Raw genomic sequence first — 20,085 nt, 5'->3', positions numbered from 1 at the left:
AATAAAGATCATTGTTAGTTTATCAATAATTATTTACAAATAAATAAATAAGATCGCTGATTAGGATAAACTTACCCTTGACTTCATTGCAATAGTGGAATGGAGATCCAGTAGTGCCTACTGGGCATGAACACATAGGAATATGGTTTATAGTTTCACAAATGGCTCCTGTTCCACAAGTTCCGATGCATGGATCTTTGCATTTGTTTCTGACACATGCTTTATCTCGCGAGCAGTCCGAGTTAAGTACACATTCCGGCTTGCATGCGAAGTAAGGATCACCGAAGTATTCTGGTAAGCAGGTGCAAACACCATCATCACAGACGGCGTTGCTTCCGCACGGTGACGGCGAGCAAGGGTTGACTGGTTCGATTTCTAACAATAACAAAAAAATATTTAAATATGTGAATTATTGCTATATAAACAACAAATTAGTTTAAAAACTAAAATAAAAATAATGAATTAAAATATAAAGGTTGAAGTTATACAATTAGATACCTTGATGCATAATTTGGCAGTTGCTGAAGGGGTCACCACTGAAACCAGGCAAGCACGAGCAAATCGGCAGATGATTATTGACGTTGCACTGTGCGTTGTTACCGCAGGCTCCAGGGCATGGGTCTGAGCATCTGTTATTTATACATGCCATGACCGCATTACATTCCGAGTTGATAGTACACTCCGGTCTGCAGCGAGGTGGAGAACTTATGTAATTCGGCAGGCAAGTGCATCGTGCGTTTCCGTTAAACTCTTGGCACTGGGAATTTGGACCGCACGGCGATGGGACGCACGGATTTACTGGTACTTGTGGTGTAGGAATCGAAACTGGCACTGGAAAATTAAGAAACAACGTGATTAGAGTTGATACCTTTATATTTAATCGAAAAGGCGACAGTCATTATAAGGGAATGAGAAGATACTTACTGGGCACACAATTAGTAAACGGATCCCCGGTAAATCGGTCTTGACAAGAACAGATTGGGTTGTGAGCAATAACTTTACAGTTAGCATTTCTTGCACACTGACCCACGCAGGGATCTTGACATTTGCGGTTTAAGCAAGCTTTGTCACTAGGACATTCACTGTTTATAGTACATTCTGGTCGGCAGTTCGGTGGAGTACCCATAAAATCGGGTTGGCAACTACATATAGCTTGCGCGTTTACTTCTCTGCACTGACTATTGGGTCCACATGGCGATGGAGTGCATGGTGTTGGTTTGACAACATCTGTAAGAAATAAATAAACGAATATTTATTAAATAATCACGAACGCCACACAAATATTCACTACGTCATATTATTTGTCACATACCTTTTACAATTTCAACGCAATTAACGTATGCACTTCCAGTAAGTCCTGGCGGACAATAACAGGAAGGCAAGTGGTTCACTACTTGACAAATGCCATTTGGAGCACAAATACCAGGGCAAGGATCTTTACATTTGTTCTGAATACAAGCTAACATAGGAGGACAGTCAGTGTTAATGACACATTCAGGGCGACATCCTTCGTAAGGATTGCCGATGAACGTGTCAACACATCTACAAGCTCCGACCCCATTCCTCTCTGTGCATTGTGCATTTAGTCCACATGGTGATGGTTCACAAGGTGAGTTATATTCAATCTTGGTATCTGTAATGATTATTAAAAAATATAAAGTCATATTATATTATCAATAATTTCAAAGATCATATTTTTTATTAAAGCTTTATTTGAATATATAATTATTAGTTTAAGTACCTTTTACAGGAGCACATGATACTAGAGGGTCTCCCGTTTGGCCGAATGGACAGGAACACACGAGGGCATGGCTGATTACTTTACAGTCTGCATTATATCCACAGCTGCCTGGACACGGGTCTTTACATCTTTGGTTAACGCACGCCAAGTTGCTCGGGCATTCTGAATTGCTAATGCATTCTGGTCGACAATTTGGCGGAGCACCAATATATTCAGTCTGGCACGTGCATGACGGAGAATCACCAATAACTTTACATATTGAATAAGGACCACAAGGCGACGGTGTACATGGATCCACTGGTGGCAGGGGAGTTGCAACTAAAATAAAACAAAAATCTTTATATAAGTACACACCTAGTATTGACATAATTATTATGTTCCAATTATCCAATAGCTAATTATTATAATACATAATTTTTAGTAGAACTTGTGATAGACGTACCTATTAAAGTACACTGAACAAATGGATCTCCCGTGTATTGTGGTGGGCATGAACATATTGGATTATGGTTGACCACCTCACATTTTGCTGCATAGCCACAACTACCGATGCAAGGGTTTATACATTTGTGATTATTACAGGCTTCGTTCAGAGGGCATTCAGCGCTGATTGTACACTCCGGTCTACAAGATGGAGGAGCTCCTATAAACGTCGGTAGACACGAACAAACTGCTTGGTTGTTTATTGCACGGCACTGGCTGTTGGGGCCGCAAGGACTTGGATTACAAGGCTCGACATTCATAACTGAAAATAAAACATAATTTTAATGGTTTCCTCTGGTATCTAAAATATAATGTCACTAAGGCAGTCGCACTTGCAATCTTCAATTAGGTTTCCTAGTAATTGAATTAGGTTTATGGTAAATTAAAACTCACCTTCGTATGCATGGCATTCTACGAATGCGTTGCCTGTGGATCCTTCGGGGCATGTACAAATTGGAATATGGTTGTAAACATTACACTGTGCACTTGGGGCACAAGTTCCGGGGCAAGGATTTATACATTTATTTCCTGAACAAACTTTGTCCAACGAACAATCCATGCTCGTTAAACATTCAGGTTTGCAGCCGAAGTATGGATCACCTTGATAGTCACTTATGCACGTACAAACGCCATCTCTGCATTGAGCGTTGTACCCACACGGTGAAGGATTGCAAGGATCTGATGGTGTATCATCTAAAATAAAGAAAATGCTCTATAAGACATTTCAAATTATTACAAAACTTTATTACCCTAAGTTGTAGTTAGCTTTGTATACCATAACAAAAATGGAGGTATAATATTAAATTTTAAATGGTAAATATTATTTTAGTTATGATTAATATTATTAAATTGTATTTCGGCTTTACCTTCTAAAGGAGCTAGCATAGTACAAGAGGTGAATGGATCTCCTGTAAATCCTTGACTGCAGGTACACGCCGGAACGTGTGTAAATACAGTGCATATTGCATTCCGGCCACAACTGCCTGGACATGGATCGCGACATTTCAGATTAATACATGCTTTGTCTGATGGGCAGTCTTGGTTTATAGCACATTCTGGCCTACAGTTAGGAGGAAGCCCCTGGTAATCAGGCAAACATGAGCACGACGGGGCATCATTGATACTGCGGCAGATTGCATTCTCCCCGCAAGGATTAGGTACGCAGGGATTGCCTATTGGTTCAGGTAGATGTTGAATAGGTGCTGAAACAAATTATTAAATAGTGAAATTATGAGTTGAATAAATTTTAATAACAATATACTTATACATATTTTGTACATATAACTTACGTTGTGGGTAACAGCGGGTAAATGGATCTCCAATATGGCCAGAATTACAAGAACATATAGGACTATGATTGATCACTTTACAGATTGTGTTTATTCCACAATGGCCAGGGCACGGGTCAGAACATTTTTGATTGATGCAAGCTTTCTCGTTGGGACATTCTGAACTAACTGTACATTCCGGTCTACAACCAGGAGGAGAGCCAACGTAGTTTGGCATACAAGAACATACACTTTGTCCATTGACAGCACGACATGCACTATTTGGTCCGCAAGGATTGGGCACACAAGGAGTAGTTACTTCTGGGACAGGATCTGAAATAAAAATAATATTGTATACGTCATTATTTTATCGCCACTTTCTATTATCACGTTATTATAGGTACGTAAGATTTTGTAACGAAAATTCTTACCTCTTAAGATATCACACCTTATGTACGGATCACCACTGTAGCCACCTGGGCAGCTACATGATGGGAGGTGGTTAACGACCGTACATATTGCTAATGGGCCACACGTTCCTGGACATGGATCCTGGCATTTATTACGTATACATGATTTACTTGGTATACAATCCGTGTTTACTACACATTCTGGTCTACATCCTTCGTAAGGGTTGCCCAAGTAGTCAGGTAAACAAGTGCAAGAACCGGCTCCATTTTGCTCTCTGCACTCAGCGTTAGGTCCGCAAGGTGATGGTTCACAGGGTGAAGTTTTCTCTGGGTAGATGTTCTGATGTTGATAGCAGTTACTGAATGGATCACCAGTAAAACCATTTTCACAGAAACACATTGGAGAGTGACTAATCGTTTTACATTGAGCATTGATACCACATGCGTTTATGCAGGGATCTTTGCATTTTTGATTGATACAGGCTTGGTTAGAAGGACATTCACTGTTGCTCGTACATTCAGGTCTGCAATATGGTGGTGAACCAAAGTAGTCTGGCATACAAGTACACGAGGGTGATCCCGAGACCTCTTTACAGATCGAATTAGGTCCACAAGGCGATGGAGTACATGGAGTTACATCTGCTACTGGAGCTCCTGCAATAAAATTAATATTTTAAAATATTGGAATACAGATTATAATATACAGTACACCAAAAGTAATAAACAAAGTACACCTTGTTATTATTTAAAATTAAAATACTTACTAAATGGAACACATCTTATAAATGGATCACCGGTGTATTTGGGTGGACAGATGCAAATAGGATTGTGTTTAACGACATTACATTTTGCTTCCACACCACATGATCCAACACAAGGATCGATACATTTCTGATTACTACATGCTCTGTTGAGTGGGCAATCAGAACTGACTACACATTCTGGCCTACACAGAGGTGGGCTTCCAAGGTATCCCGCTACACATGAACACACTGCCTGCCCATTTATTTCTCTGCATTGACTGTTAGGTCCACATGGAGATGGAATACACGGGTTCGTCACAATGGGTACTGCAAAAAAGATGATTATTTTATAATGATCAATTCTAATATTATACATTGGAAATCATATTAAAAAAAATAATTTTACTTTTATTAAAAAAAAAATGTTGGACTATGGAATCAATTCAGTGAACATACGAACACCATTAGAACTCTTTCTTTTTAAAATACTCTTTGTTTACGTACCTTGAATAGGTTCACAATTATAGAATGCGTTGCCAGTCATGCCTTGAGGACAACTACACATCGGTACGTGATTAATGACATCACAAATTGCATTTGAGGAACAGGTTCCTGGACAAGGATCTATACATTTGTTCCTAACGCAAGCTCTATCGCGCGGGCAATCAGTACTAAGCACGCATTCAGGTCGACAACCAATGTACGGGTCTCCTTGGTGTTCTTCTATACATGAGCATACACCATCATTACATATAGCATTTGGACCGCAAGGAGACGGATTGCATTTGTCAATAATTTCAGCTTCTGTAAAGATGACACATTCATATAAAAATAGTGTTGTTTAATATTTTATGAACCGTATTCAACACAATTTTTAACGTGACTTACCTAGTGGTTTAGGAGAGCACACCGTGAAGGCATCGCCAGTATAGCCATCTGGACACGTGCAAATAGGAGTATGACGTGACACTGTGCATAGAGCACCTACACCACAAGATCCTAAACATGGGTCCCGACATTTTTGTAGAATACATGCTTGTGAAGTAGGACATTCTGAATTGATAGTACATTCTGGTCTGCAATTAGGCGGGCTTCCCACGAAATTAGGCATACACGTGCAAGAAGGCACATTACGTGTCTCTTGACATATAGAGTTAGGACCACATGGAGATGGCAGACATGGATTCCTGTATGGCTCCAATACAGAATTTGCTACAGGTGCTAAAAAAAGAAATACTTATTAATATTTCTGTAAAGTGAAATAATATAGTCATCGATGATATTTTTTTTTTAATTCTTAACTTACGTGGTATTGGGTTGCATCTGGTGAACGGATCTCCAGTGTATCGAACTATGCATGTGCAAATAGGGTTGTGGTTAATTACTTTACATTCAGCATTTGTACCACATACATTAGCTTGCAAACATGGATTCTCGCATTTCTGATTTATACAAGCCTTTTCTCTCGGACACTCTGCGCTTGTGACACATTCAGGGTGGCAACCTGGTGGCACTCCTATATAGCCTGGTTCACAGGAGCAAACTGCTTGTTTATTTACTTCTTGGCAACGGCTGTTGGGTCCACAAGGGGAAGGTCGGCACACATCAATTGGAGTTTCCAATATTTCTGAAGAAAAAATATAAATTATATTTAATGATTGATAACATTTAAGTTAACGGATAAAATAGAAATAAATTATAAAGACTTACGTTCTGGGGTGCAATATCTGAACGGGTCCCCTGTAAAGCCTCTTGGACAAGAGCATGATGGAGCATGATTGACCACTTGGCACAAGGCATTCGGAGCACAAGCACCAGGACAAGGATCTTGACATTTTGATTGAAGACAGGCTTTGTTTGATGGACAATCTGTGTTTATTACGCACTCAGGTTTGCAACCTTCATATGGATTACCGTAATAGTCAGGAAGGCAAGTACATGATCCCGCATTATTGTATTCTTTGCAAACGGCGTTCGCTCCACAAGGAGAGGGTTGGCAAGGAGATGTTACGTCTTGTATAATTTCAATTCTATGGCATTCTATAAATGGATTACCGGTATAATCAGCCAGGCAAGAACAAGAAGGTGAGTGGCTTATAACATGGCATTGGGCATTTGTACCACAGGTACCAATACAAGGGTCAGTGCATTTTTGATTTATACAAGCAAGATGAAGAGAACATTCGGAATTACTAATGCATTCCGGTTTGCAGTATGGGGGTGATCCCACAAAACCACTAAGGCACGAACATGACGGGGCACCTAATGTTTCCTTGCATACTGAATTTGGTCCACATGGTGATGGTTGACAGGGATTTACAGGCTCTGGGTGGAATTCTTGAATGATACATCTAACGAAGGGATTTCCAGTGTATGATGGTGGGCATGAGCAAATTGGATTGTGGTTAATCACTTGGCATTTTGCGGCAACGCCACACGCTCCTTGGCATGGATTAACACATTTCATATTACTACATGCTTCGTTTGGCAAACAATCTGTGCTGACAGTGCATTCTGGTCTACAGGAAGGTGGACTTCCCTTGTATCCACTAAGACACGAACAAATTGCTTGGCTGTTTATTTCCCTACATTGGCTATTAGGTCCACATGGGCTTGGTTGACAAGGATGCGTAGGCATGACTGAAATAAAAAAAAAAAAATAATAAGAAAAATTATCATTCGTACCAAAGATTTACAATACAAACTATATAAAAAAACATGCAACTACCTTCAGCTGGATAACATTGGACAAAAGCATTGCCTGTCATACGTTCTGGGCATCGGCACATTGGTATGTGGTTGGTAACTTCACATATTGCGTTTGTAGCGCACACACCACTATTACATGGGTTTACGCATTTATTCCGTAGACATGCTTTGTCATGAGGACAGTCAGAACTCAGAACACATTCTGGACGACATTCGTAGTATGGATCTCCTTGATATTCAGGTAAACACGAGCATTCCCCGTTGTCGCAAACAGCATTTGCTCCACAAGGTGATGGATTACATAAATCAACTTCGTCGTTTGGTATTTCTAAAAATAAAATTTAATTGGGTTTTAGTCTTGCTAAAAACTTTGAAAAGCTGTATAAAATATAAATATATGGACGTAATTTCTTTAAAAAACATACCTTGTATTTTACATTCAGTAAAAGCATCGCCAGTGTAACCATCGAGACAGGTACAGATGGGCATGTTGTTCTTCACAGTACATTGAGCGTTTAGTCCACAAGAACCTGGACAAGGATCTTTGCATTTTTGATTGATGCAAGCTAAGTTGCTAGAGCAGTCAGCGTTAATAATGCACTCAGGACGACAGCCTGGTGGAGCTCCTATATAATTTGGAAGACAGGTGCAAGATGGTATTCCTCCAATATCTCTGCATTCACTAAACGGTCCACAAGGTGATGGCAAGCAAGGGTTTTTAGGCGCTTCTTGGATTTGAGGTGTTGTCAATATTTGGTAGCATCTACTGAATGGATCTCCTGTAAAGCCGTTTTTGCAAGAGCATATGGGACTGTGATTGATGACAAGGCAGTTTGCATTAAGACCACACTGACCAACACATGGGTCAATGCATTTCAGTCCGACACATGCTAAGTTTGAAGGGCATTCTGCACTAACGACACATTCAGGTCTACAGTTTGGTGGAGAACCTCTGTAATCTGGTAAACAAGTGCAAACTGCTTGATCATTTACTTCCTTACATGCGCTATTAGGCCCACATGGTGATGGCGTACAAGGATTTGTTGGTGGTTCGATATCTGAAAATAAGAAATGTTTTATTCACCCGAAATAATATTTAATGCAAAAATGACAAATGTAAATAAATAATGTGTATAATATAATTAAGGTATCGATGCTACTTACTGTCTAAAATACTACAGAGATGGAATGGATTGCCCGTGTACCCACTATTGCATGTACACATGGGTGCGTGATTCACAGTTTGGCACTGAGCATTTATACCACATGTACCAGGGCATGGATCCTGACACTTGTTTTGCTGACACACTCGGTTTGATGGACAATCTGTATTGACCGTGCATTCAGGTCGACAGCCTTCATAAGGATTACCAAAATAACCAGATGCACAAACGCAAGATCCGGCGTTGTTACGTTCTTTACAAATAGCATTGCTTCCACATGGAGATGGACTGCAAGGTGTAGGTCGTTCCACTGGAGCTACATCGTGTTGTACGTTACAAGAAACAAATGGATCTCCAATGTACCCTTGCGGACATACGCAATTAGGAGTATGACTTACAACACGGCATTCTGCTAAGGAGCCACATGCACCTACGCAAGGATCACCGCATTTGTTGTTGATGCATGCTAAGTGATTCGCACATTCGCTGTTACTAGTACATTCTGGTCGGCAGTTTGGTGGCGCTCCAATAAACTCTGGCATACAAGTACATGATGGTGATTCATTAATGGCTTGACAAATTGCATTTGGTCCACAAGGTGAAGGTAAACAAGGATTTATTTGCGGTGGGATTTCCAGTGCTGAAAATGAATACGTGCGACATATTAGAACACCTTAAATAAGCATTTAACCAATAGATAAACATTCAGTAAAATACAATTCATTAATGTCTTATTCGACATTTTACAGCTAAGAACTTATTGTGGATTTATGACTTTATTACACGTCTTATTTAATATGCTAGTGACATTATCACTGTCTGATAAACCATCCTCAAAGAAATAAAAATACATATTTCTGAAAAAAGTAGTTCCAAGGTAATGTTAAAATTTACTTACGTTTTGGTACACATCTGGTAAATGGATCACCAGTGAAATCATTTGGACACGAGCAAATAGGGTTGTGGTTTACGACCTCGCAACGTGCTGAGACTCCACATGCTCCAATGCATGGATCAACACACTTATAATTGTTACAAGCCTTGTTAAGTGCACATTCCGCGCTAGTAGTGCATTCTGGGCGACATGTTGGAGGGTTTCCAGAGTAGCCGGGTAGACAGGAACACACAGCCACTTTATTTATTTCTCGACATTGACTGTTTGGACCACATGGACTTGGATTGCATGGGTTTGTCGGCAAAGGTGCTAAAATAACATTAACATGTAAATATTGTTTGTTTTTCTTATTTGATATTCTAATATAACTAACAAAAATAAATGTTAAAATTACCTCGTACTACGTTGCATGAAACAAAGGAATTTCCTGTGTAACCGGCTGGACAACTACACATTGGTATATGGTTGAAAACTTCGCATACAGCATTAGCACCGCATGTGTCCGGGCATGGGTTCACACATTTTTTGCGTACACATATTTGATTCTTTTGACAATCCGTGCTGACAGTACATTCAGGACGACAACCCACGTACGGGTCTCCATGATACTCAGGCAAGCATGTACATTCTCCGTCGCGGCACTCTGTGTTGGAGCCACACGGCGAAGGATTACACAGGTCAAGTGGAATGGGATCTGTGAAAGATAAGAGATCGTTAATATTATAGTAATTATATTGAAAAATTGTGCTGCACATACTGATATAGATATTTTAGTTTAGTAATTACTAAACAGTGGCAAAAGCCTGAAAAATGTTACAAAAATATTTGAGACGCCAATAATATTTTAATAATAATAAACACATAGTTTTCAGTTATACATACCTTTCAACGGTTCTACTGTACACGCAGTGAATGGGTCACCTTTATAACCTTCTAAGCACGAACATATAGCCAGGTGATTCAACACAGAACAACGTGCATTTTGGCCACATGAGCCGAGGCAAGGATCTTTGCACTTCTGGTTGATGCATGCTAATGAACTGATACAGTCTTGATTTGTAACACACTCGGGTCGACAGTTAGGTGGGCTGCCTATGTACCCCGGCGAACAAGAGCACGAAGCCTGTCCACTGAAGTTACGGCAAGTTGAGAAAGCACCGCATGGTGATGGTACACACGGATCTTTAACTTCATCCAAAACTGGCTGGGGTGCTGAAAGTAGTACGCAGGTGAGTATACATATGTTATTCAAGTACATTTCGAAATGTCTATGAATGTGGTTATAAAATATTTACCTGGCTTGGGGTAACATCTAGTGAATGGATCTCCTGTTAAACCTGAACCGCAGCTACAAATAGGATTATGATTGAACACTCTACATTCCGACCTCTGACCGCAAGGGCCTGGACAGGGGTTCACACATTTTTGGTTGATACATGCTTTGTCTGAAGCACAGTCGGAGTTCATGACACATTCCAATCTACAAGCGGGTGGTTCACCGAGATAGTTAGGTAAACAGCTGCATGTGGCCTGTCCGTTTATTTCCCGACATTGACTGTTTGGTCCACACGGATTTGGATTACATACGTTTACTGGAATTACATCTTGAGCTAAAACAGTTAAAAGTATTTTTAGGTAAAGTTTGTTGCAAGTATTTAGAACAATAGACAACTAAAGATTTGATAATTTACCAGGAATGGGATTGCATCGACGGAACGCGTCGCCAGTGTAGCCTGTTATGCAAGTACAAGTCGGAGCATGGTGTATCGTAGAACAATCGGCATTGATTCCACATGTACCAGGACAAGGATCTTGACATTTGTTTCCAATACAAGCTCTGTTTCCTGGACAGTCTGAGTTGCTGACACATTCTGGTCTACATCCTTCGTATGGATTTCCAAAGTACCCTTCATTACAAACACAGGCTCCAACCTTATTTTGTTCTCTGCATATAGCATTAGGTCCACAAGGTGATGGCGAACATGGAGTCAATAATTCATTTACGCTTTGTGGTGAGCATTGTGAAAATGGATCTCCGAAATACCCTTGTGGACAAACACACATAGCTGAGTGGCTAACTACTCGGCACTCAGCGTTTGCTCCACACGCCTGAATGCATGGATCTCTGCACTTTTGATTAACACATGCTAAATGGGGCGAACATTCGCTGTTACTTATACATTCTGGTTTACAGTACGGTGGTTGACCTCGATATTCTGGTAAGCAAGTACACGACGGACTTCCATTAATTTCTTTACATATCGAATTTGGTCCACACGGTGAAGGCTGACACGGGTTGATTTCTAAAGGTGGAGAATCTGAAAAAAAAAATATGAATATAACGATTGTCAAATTTATTAAAAACGTCACTTTTGATTCATCTATAAATAGTAATAATCTATAAGTAGCATTGTGTTTTGTTGTGTGAGTTAGGTTACCGGAGGCCCGATTAACCCCCCTTCCCAATCCCCGAGGTCGGTAACCTACATGTAACGCCTCTAGTATTTCAGGCGTCCATGCGCAGCGAGGATTGCTTATCATCAGGTATTCCGCCTGCTCACAAACGAGCGGACTTTATAATAAATGTCATATAACTAATGTAACACAAGTTTAACGATTTTTAAATTAATATTTACTTGAAATGAAAGTGCATTCGACGAATGGATCCCCGGAATGAGCTGCAGGGCAAGCACAGATAGGATTGTGGTTAACCACTTCGCATGTAGCTCTCAGTCCACAAGTTCCTATACAAGGGTTCACACACTTCTGTTTCATACAAGCTTGGTTTTGTGGACACTCGGCACTAACGACACATTCTGGTCGACAAGCTGGTGGTATTCCCAAATATGTCGGCAAACACGAACACACGGCTTGGTTATTAACTTCACGACATTGACTATTGGGGCCACATATTGCCGTGCTACATGGGTTTTGGGCAGGTATTTCTGTAAAATAAAAAAATTAAATTAATAAAAACAATGTTTTTCATATAGTCCAATTCTACTTAATCTTTTTGTGTTTTTGTTATAATTTACCTCTAATAGGATTGCATAATACAAATGCATTTCCAGTAAAGCCACTATTGCAGCTGCACATGGGAATGTGTTTAACAACTTGACACACAGCATTTTGTCCGCATGCACCAATGCACGGGTCAACGCATTTTCTTTGAACACAAGCTTTGGTTTGATCACAATCAGTACTATAAACGCATTCTGGTCGGCAATTAAAGTATGGATCTCCATGATATTCGGGCAAACATTGACACTGTCCATTTACACACTCAGCATTGGATCCACACCGTATATTTGTGCAAGCATCTACAACGGTCGGTTCAACTAAAACAAAAAGATTAATTATTTGTTAATGCTTATAAAATACATTTTAAATGTTGGGACAAATTGCACAAAAATAAATACCTTCTAGCGGTTTTGGTCTGCAGCTAGTAAATGGATCTCCAACATATCCTTCGATGCATGAACAAATAGGAATATGGTTAAGAACACTGCATACGGCTGACACACCACATGATCCGGGACACGGGTCTAAACACTTCGAATTAATGCATGCTCGATCACTTTGGCAATCAGCGTGTATTGTACATTCCGGTCGACAATTAGGTGGACTACCAATAAATGATGGCAAACACGAGCAGGACGGTGAGTTTCCAATTTCTCGGCACTCAGAATTTGGTCCACAAGGAGATGGAACACATGGATTCCTTACATCCGGAACAGGATCATCTAGAAAAAGATAATAATTGAAAAATAACATTCAAATATTTTTGAAAACATTACTATTTCGTAATTTTGTTCGACAATTAACTTACATCTAATAGGTGTACATAAAGTAAATGGATCTCCAGTGAAAGAAGACTTGCACGAGCATATCGGACTGTGGTTGATAACTTTGCAATTAGTATTTGTACCACAGGGTCCAGGGCAAGGGTTCGTGCATTTCTGTTTAATACAGGCTTTGTCTTGCGGGCATTCAGAGCTTACAACACATTCTGGCCGACAATTAGGTGGAGCACCTATGTACTCTGGCAAACATGAACACACTGCTTGATCGCTAACAACTTTACATTGGCTGTTTGGTCCACATGGTGATGGGTAGCATACATCGATTGGTGTTGAAACAGGAGTTGATTCTAAAACAATAATAATAAGACATATAAGTTACCGAAAATAATACCAGTCAATTTGTTAAATAGACGTTTATCAAATTAAAATATGTATTACCTTGGTAGACACAATAGCGGAATGGATCTCCAGTGTAACCATTGAGACATGTGCATAGTGGAGCATGATTGACAACTTGACATTCTGCATTGGTACCACAACTACCTGGACAAGGGTCACCGCATTTATTGCTGATGCAAGCTCTATTTGAAGGACAATCGGTGTTCACGACACACTCTGGTCGGCAACCTTCATAAGGATTTCCAATATAACCTTCCAAGCACGTACAAGATCCAGCGTTGTTTCTCTCTTTGCAAATAGCATTGGCTCCACATGGTGATGGTGAACAAGGAGTAGAGACATAATCTATGTGCAATGGTTCTTGAACGCAGTCAAAGAATGGATCTCCAGTATATCCATACGGGCAAAGGCAAATAGGTGAATGGCTAACCACTTTACACTCGGCATTTCTAGCGCAAGCACCTTCACATGGATTTTTACACTTATTGTTAATACACGACAAATGTGTAGAACACTCTTCATTACTTGTGCATTCTGGTCTGCAATAAGGAGCTTGACCATGGTAACCTTCCAAGCAAGTACAAGATGGCGCTTCATTTACTACTCTACAGAGGGAGTTAGGTCCACAGGGTGTCGGCTGGCATGGGTTTACAGGCTCAGGTAAACGTTCCGCTGTAATAAAGAATATCGTTTTGAATTTGTAAAACATTTAACATTTGTGATATTTTGTTTTTCTAATGAAATCATTACAATTATTTTACTTACGTAATCTAAAGCAACGTGAGAATGGGTCACCAGTATACGATACTGGACACGTGCATATTGGGTTGTGGTTGACTACTTTACATTCAGCGTTTACGCCGCAAGAACCAATACAAGGATTGACACAGCGTTGGTTGCTGCAGGCTTGATTGAGTGGACATTCAGCACTAATGGTGCATTCAGGCCTACAGGCCGGAGGAGATCCAATATTATTCGGAGCACATGAACATGCTGCTTGACCATTAACATCTCTACATTGACTGTTTGGTCCGCATGGAGATGGTTGACAAGGGTTTGATATTACTGGTTCTGTAAATAAGAAAATGGTATTCTTTGTTAAGTATTTGATATATTAAACGATGTAGATGATTGTTGTTTTAAATGATTGAAAATATCAATCTTACCTAATACAGGACGACATTCAACAAAAGCATTGCCAGTCATGCGCTCGGGACAACTACACATTGGAATATGGTTAACAACATTACAAACAGCCGTGCTCGCACACGTGCCCGGACAAGGGTCTATACATTTGTTTCTGATGCAAGCTTTATCACGGGGACATTCAGAACTCTGCACACATTCAGGGCGACATCCAGTGTATGGATCTCCAAGGAATTCCGGGAGACATCTGCATTGTCCGTCATTACATTCCGCATTGTTTCCACACGGTGATGGATTACATGGATCGTCATTTTCTAAAATAAATATGTATAAAATATTATTAATAATCAAATAGAAACTTAATATTAAAATTGTGTTGCATTAGAAGTAGTATATTATGTAAAACTAATTAAGTTACCTTTTGGTGGAATTAGATTGCATTGAGTAAATGCATTGCCAGTAAAACCTTCATTGCAAGAACAAATGGAAACATGCTTTATGACTTGGCAATTAGCGTTGATACCACAGGAACCTGGACAAGGGTCTCTGCATTTCTGATTTATACAAGCTAGGTTACTAGCGCAATCTTCATTAATTGTACATTCTGGTCGACAATTTGGAGGACTGCCTTCAAAGTTTGGTAGACATGAACACGAAGGGATACCACGTAAGTTTTGGCATTGCGAATTAGGTCCACATGGTGATGGTACACATGGATCCGTTACAGGTGGTGGTTGTTCTTGAACTAAAAAAATAAAAATACAGATTAGAATTAAAGATTAGAAAGAAAAGAAACAAAATTCGTATTACAGTAATAAATCTATTGACTTTACCTGTAACTATGTAGCAGCTGGAAAATGGATCACCGGTGTATCTATTTTGACAAGTACATATAGGACTGTGATTGATAACTCTACAGTCTGTGTTACGTCCGCATGGACCAGGGCATGGCGAAATACATTTTTGATTTTGGCATATTTTGTCTGCTGAACATTCAGCACTTACAACACACTCGGGCCGACAGTTTGGTGGTGCACCTTGGTACTCAGGTAAGCATGAGCATGTACTCTGTCCATTCGACACACGACACTGGCTATTAGGACCACACGGTGATGGTTGGCATGGATTTAAGGGAATGTCTTCTTGTGCTGTAAATTAAATGTAAATAACAAAATGAAAAAATAATATTTCGACGATGAAACACTGATTTCTGATATTGTTAATTTCACTTACGTTTTAATCTACACTGCGTGAAAGGATCTCCTTCATATCCTTGTCGACATGTACATAAAGGCGAATGATTCACCACTTGACAATCTGCATTCACGGCACACGTTCCAGGGCAAGGGTCGATGCACTTGTTTCGCGTGCATGCTTTGTTACTTGGACAGTCGGAATTTACGAGGCATTCTGGATGACATGCTTCATAAGGATTGCCAAAGTATCCAGTAACACAAGTACATGCTCCAGCTCCAGCTTGTTCCCTGCATTCAGCGTTCGATCCGCAAGGTGACGGTGTGCATGGCGATAGAGATTCAACAGGTGTCATTGCTGTTATTGTGCATTGGACTGCTGCGTCACCGGTGTAACCCTCGGCACAAATACAAATAGGTGTATGGCTGACGACTCTACAATCAGCGTTGATGCCACATGCCTGTGTGCATGGATTTTGACACTTTCTATTTATACAAGCCATTTGTGGAGGACATTCACTGTTAGCCACACACTCGGGGCGACAGTTTGGTGGTGCTCCAATAAATTCGGGTTGGCATTGGCATGAAGGTATAGCCCCACTGGTTTGTTGACAAATAGAATTGGGTCCACATGGAGATGGTAAACATGGATTTACCGGAACCAGAGGTTCGTCAGCAGCTAAAATGAAATATAGATTTTTTAGCATAGTAAAAAGTTATTAAATCATGGATTTTTTAAAACATCATCGTTAATAAAATACTTACGTTTAATCATACATCTTGTAAATGGATCTCCAGTCATTCCCGAAGGACATGAACAAATTGGATTATGATTAACCACTTGACATTTAGCTGCTACACCACATGTTCCTTGACAAGGGTCCACACACTTTTGATTGGTACATGCTTTATCGAGAGGGCAGTCAGAACTTGCAACACACTCTGGTCGACAAGACGGAGGTGCTCCGCGGAAGCCAAGTAAACAAGAGCACACAGCTTGTTCATTAAATTCTCGGCATTGACTGTGGGGCCCACATGGACTTGGTTGACACGGATTAGATGAAATAATTTCTGCAAAATATAAAACATACAATAATCCAACTTTGAATTATTTTTAACAAATAAATGATAAATCATATTTATTTCTGCGAGTAAGTTACAAAATAACACTTTTACACGTCAGTCTTTGAAATAACTAGATGAGGCTGGCATTTCCTAACAGACCACTCTGAGAAGAAATGCCGAAATAAACTCTGAGGTCATGGTCTCTTTTTAAGTCCAGACAATCAAATAAATTATAATGTGTATAAATGACTACAATACATAAGTATTTGTATTTTCCTTACCTCTAACAGGAGTACATTGTATAAAAGCGTTGCCTGTAGTCCTGGGTGGACAGGTGCAAACTGCCATGTGATTGACGACTTCACAGTTGGCGTTAACGCCACAGGTATTGCTAATGCAAGGATTGATGCATCGATTTTTGACACACGCCTTATCCATCGGGCATTCAGAACTTATTGTACATTCAGGACGACATTCAAAGTATGGGTCACCGTTATATTCTGGTAAGCAAGTACAGACTCCATCGTTGCAGACTGCATTTGGCCCACACGGTGAAGGATTGCATAAATCTGCCTCTACAGGTTCTGTAAACAACGAATAAATATAAATATCAATTTAGTTTTGAAAGGGACGCGTATTTGTTCACCATACTGTTACATGAATGATGCTTACCTATATTCGGTTTAAAAGAACAGCTTTGGAAAGGATCACCAACATAGCCATCAAAGCACGTGCATATAGACACATGACCTTGTACTCTACAATTAGCATTTACGCCACACGACCCTGGACAGGGATCCACACATTTTTCATTGATACAGGCCAACTCATTAGAACAGTCTGTGTTAATGGTACATTCTGGACGACAATTTGGTGGACTACCCGTATATTGTGGTAAACAGGAGCACGATGGTGAACCACCTACATCGCGACATTCCGAGAATGGACCGCATGGCGATGGCAGACATGGATTCGTGACCACCGGTGTAACATCCATAACTAAAATAATAAAATAACATGTGTAATCAACTATTGGTTAACTAGTTAAAGTCCAAGCAGACTAAGTGAATGTTAAATACCTGGTGCCCTATAACATCTACTAAAAGGATCTCCTGTGTATTGCGGACGACACGAGCAAATAGGGCTATGATTTATAACCTTGCACTCCGTATTCAGTCCACAAACGCCAACACACGGATCTTTACATTTTCGTTGAATACATGCTTGTTGTTGGTTACATTCTGAACTAACGATACACTCAGGTCGACATGCAGGCGGTGTTCCCAAATAATCTGGTTGACATGTGCATACTGCTTGGTTATTCGATATCTTGCAAATGCTATTCGGGCCGCAAGGCGACGGCGAACAAGGATCCTTATTAACTATAGGCGTATCTGCAATAAAAAGGTAATGAATGGCTTATTTATATCAATAGATTTTAATAATAGTTTTGTGAGTAAAATAGATAAATAACTTACCTAGTATTTGTTCGTAGCAATTTTGATAAGGACTTCCTGTTAAACCAGGCGGACATACACACGTGGGGGTGTGGTTGACAACATTACATACGGCATTGCGTCCACAAATGTTATTACAAGGGTTTTTACATTTATTTTGGATACATGCCAAGTTTGAAGGACAGTCTGAATTGACCACGCATTCTGGACGGCAACCTTCATAAGGATTTCCGATATGATCTGGGAGGCATATACAAGCACCAGCATTTCTTTGTTCTTTACAAATTGCATTTGGACCACAAGGTGAAGGAGAGCAAGGAGCAAGCGGAACATCAATAATTTGACATCCTCGGAATGCATCACCAGTGTATCCTGGAGGACACAAACATTGGGGAGAATGGCTCACTACTCGACACTCAGCACCAGATCCGCAAGAACCTGGACAAGGATCTCGACATTTTTGATTGATACATGCTAGTTCATTTGGACATTCAGAATTAGAAATACATTCTGGGCGGCAGTTCGGAGGATTTCCCATATAATCAACTTGACAAGCACACGACGGAGAACCTCCTACTTCTCTGCATACTGAGTTCGGTCCACAAGGTGACGGTTCACATGGATTAACGTAAGGTGGTTGTTGAACAGCTGTAACAAAATGAAACAAATATTAAGGTATGATTCTAATATAACTAAAAATGTTAAAGTTAAAGTAAACCACGTCAAAACAGCTAAAGGGATGGACGGAATTTGGAACACATGCAGATTAGATATCAGGAATAACTCCTGTTTGTCCCACGGGAACGCGGATGAAGCCGCTGGCAGAAGCTAGTTGTCAATATAAAATAGACACAAATAGACACAAAGTACTAAAAGCAAAGTTACCTTCTATCACACATCTATTGAACGGATCTCCAGTATAACCCGATGGGCAGGAACAAATAGGGTTGTGATTTATTACTTGACACTGAGCTCCCGACCCACAATTTCCTTTACAAGGATCTATGCATCGTTGATTGGAACAAGCTCGGCTTAGTGGACATTCAGCACTCGATGTGCATTCAGGTCTGCAAGTAGGTGGTGCACCCATATATCCAGAAAGGCAAGAGCAAATAGCTTGGCCATTGATTTCGCGGCATTGACTGTTGGGCCCACATGGCGATGGGTTGCAAGGCTTTATAGCTTCAGTCACTCTAATAGGGCGACATTCCAGGAATGCGTTTCCTGAGTACCCTGTCGGACATGTGCACATGGGTACATGGTTAAAGACATTACAAATAGCTTCTCTGCCACATGTATTTACACAAGGATCAACGCATTTATTTCTGACACAAGCCTTGTTATGGGGACAGTCTGTGCTCATAAGACACTCTGGTCGACAACCGAAATAAGGATCTCCTTGATATTCTGGTAAGCAAGTACAAATGCCATCATTACATAGGGCATTGGCTCCGCAAGGTGATGGATTGCACAAATCAGTTTCCGTGGACGGTTCTGAAAAAATATAATTAATAATAAAAATATAATAATTCTGTGTCATTGAATTCACCATATTATTTATAGTTATGAAACGTAATCGTTAATTCTATATATTTTATTAATTTACTTAC

The 20,085-nt window shown here is 40.1% G+C and overlaps 1 protein-coding gene across 13 annotated transcripts in view; it reads right to left on the bottom strand.

Moving 5' to 3' along the window:
- The window catches only part of LOC118267170 (uncharacterized), a 102,250-nt gene that overhangs the window by 19,284 nt on the left and 62,881 nt on the right, over positions 1 to 20,085 (bottom strand). For all 13 annotated transcript variants that reach the window (XM_050703072.1, XM_050703066.1, XM_050703067.1 and 10 more), the window contains 39 exons: positions 19,361 to 19,969; positions 18,497 to 19,123; positions 18,098 to 18,412; positions 17,691 to 18,017; positions 17,300 to 17,602; positions 16,719 to 17,024; positions 15,994 to 16,632; positions 15,594 to 15,908; positions 15,179 to 15,505; positions 14,781 to 15,074; positions 14,380 to 14,685; positions 13,654 to 14,286; positions 13,242 to 13,562; positions 12,832 to 13,155; positions 12,448 to 12,750; positions 12,049 to 12,357; positions 11,104 to 11,730; positions 10,708 to 11,022; positions 10,295 to 10,624; positions 9,807 to 10,106; positions 9,416 to 9,721; positions 8,519 to 9,157; positions 7,780 to 8,412; positions 7,374 to 7,682; positions 6,356 to 7,285; positions 5,952 to 6,272; positions 5,534 to 5,866; positions 5,150 to 5,449; positions 4,667 to 4,972; positions 3,924 to 4,556; positions 3,514 to 3,825; positions 3,091 to 3,426; positions 2,618 to 2,917; positions 2,184 to 2,486; positions 1,742 to 2,059; positions 1,313 to 1,633; positions 925 to 1,227; positions 499 to 831; positions 76 to 375 (listed from right to left, as the gene is read on the bottom strand). In XM_050703072.1, the coding sequence (XP_050559029.1) occupies positions 76 to 375; positions 499 to 831; positions 925 to 1,227; positions 1,313 to 1,633; positions 1,742 to 2,059; positions 2,184 to 2,486; positions 2,618 to 2,917; positions 3,091 to 3,426; positions 3,514 to 3,825; positions 3,924 to 4,556; positions 4,667 to 4,972; positions 5,150 to 5,449; positions 5,534 to 5,866; positions 5,952 to 6,272; positions 6,356 to 7,285; positions 7,374 to 7,682; positions 7,780 to 8,412; positions 8,519 to 9,157; positions 9,416 to 9,721; positions 9,807 to 10,106; positions 10,295 to 10,624; positions 10,708 to 11,022; positions 11,104 to 11,730; positions 12,049 to 12,357; positions 12,448 to 12,750; positions 12,832 to 13,155; positions 13,242 to 13,562; positions 13,654 to 14,286; positions 14,380 to 14,685; positions 14,781 to 15,074; positions 15,179 to 15,505; positions 15,594 to 15,908; positions 15,994 to 16,632; positions 16,719 to 17,024; positions 17,300 to 17,602; positions 17,691 to 18,017; positions 18,098 to 18,412; positions 18,497 to 19,123; positions 19,361 to 19,969 (15,366 nt within the window). The remainder of the gene's footprint in view (positions 1 to 75; positions 376 to 498; positions 832 to 924; positions 1,228 to 1,312; positions 1,634 to 1,741; positions 2,060 to 2,183; positions 2,487 to 2,617; positions 2,918 to 3,090; positions 3,427 to 3,513; positions 3,826 to 3,923; positions 4,557 to 4,666; positions 4,973 to 5,149; positions 5,450 to 5,533; positions 5,867 to 5,951; positions 6,273 to 6,355; positions 7,286 to 7,373; positions 7,683 to 7,779; positions 8,413 to 8,518; positions 9,158 to 9,415; positions 9,722 to 9,806; positions 10,107 to 10,294; positions 10,625 to 10,707; positions 11,023 to 11,103; positions 11,731 to 12,048; positions 12,358 to 12,447; positions 12,751 to 12,831; positions 13,156 to 13,241; positions 13,563 to 13,653; positions 14,287 to 14,379; positions 14,686 to 14,780; positions 15,075 to 15,178; positions 15,506 to 15,593; positions 15,909 to 15,993; positions 16,633 to 16,718; positions 17,025 to 17,299; positions 17,603 to 17,690; positions 18,018 to 18,097; positions 18,413 to 18,496; positions 19,124 to 19,360; positions 19,970 to 20,085) is intronic.

Source organism: Spodoptera frugiperda, chromosome 23, assembly GCF_023101765.2.
Source record: "Spodoptera frugiperda isolate SF20-4 chromosome 23, AGI-APGP_CSIRO_Sfru_2.0, whole genome shotgun sequence".
NCBI classification, from domain to species: Eukaryota; Metazoa; Arthropoda; class Insecta; order Lepidoptera; family Noctuidae; genus Spodoptera; species Spodoptera frugiperda.
The sequence above is the reverse complement of the archived record's forward strand: the minus strand, read 5'-3'. Positions and strand labels throughout refer to the sequence as shown.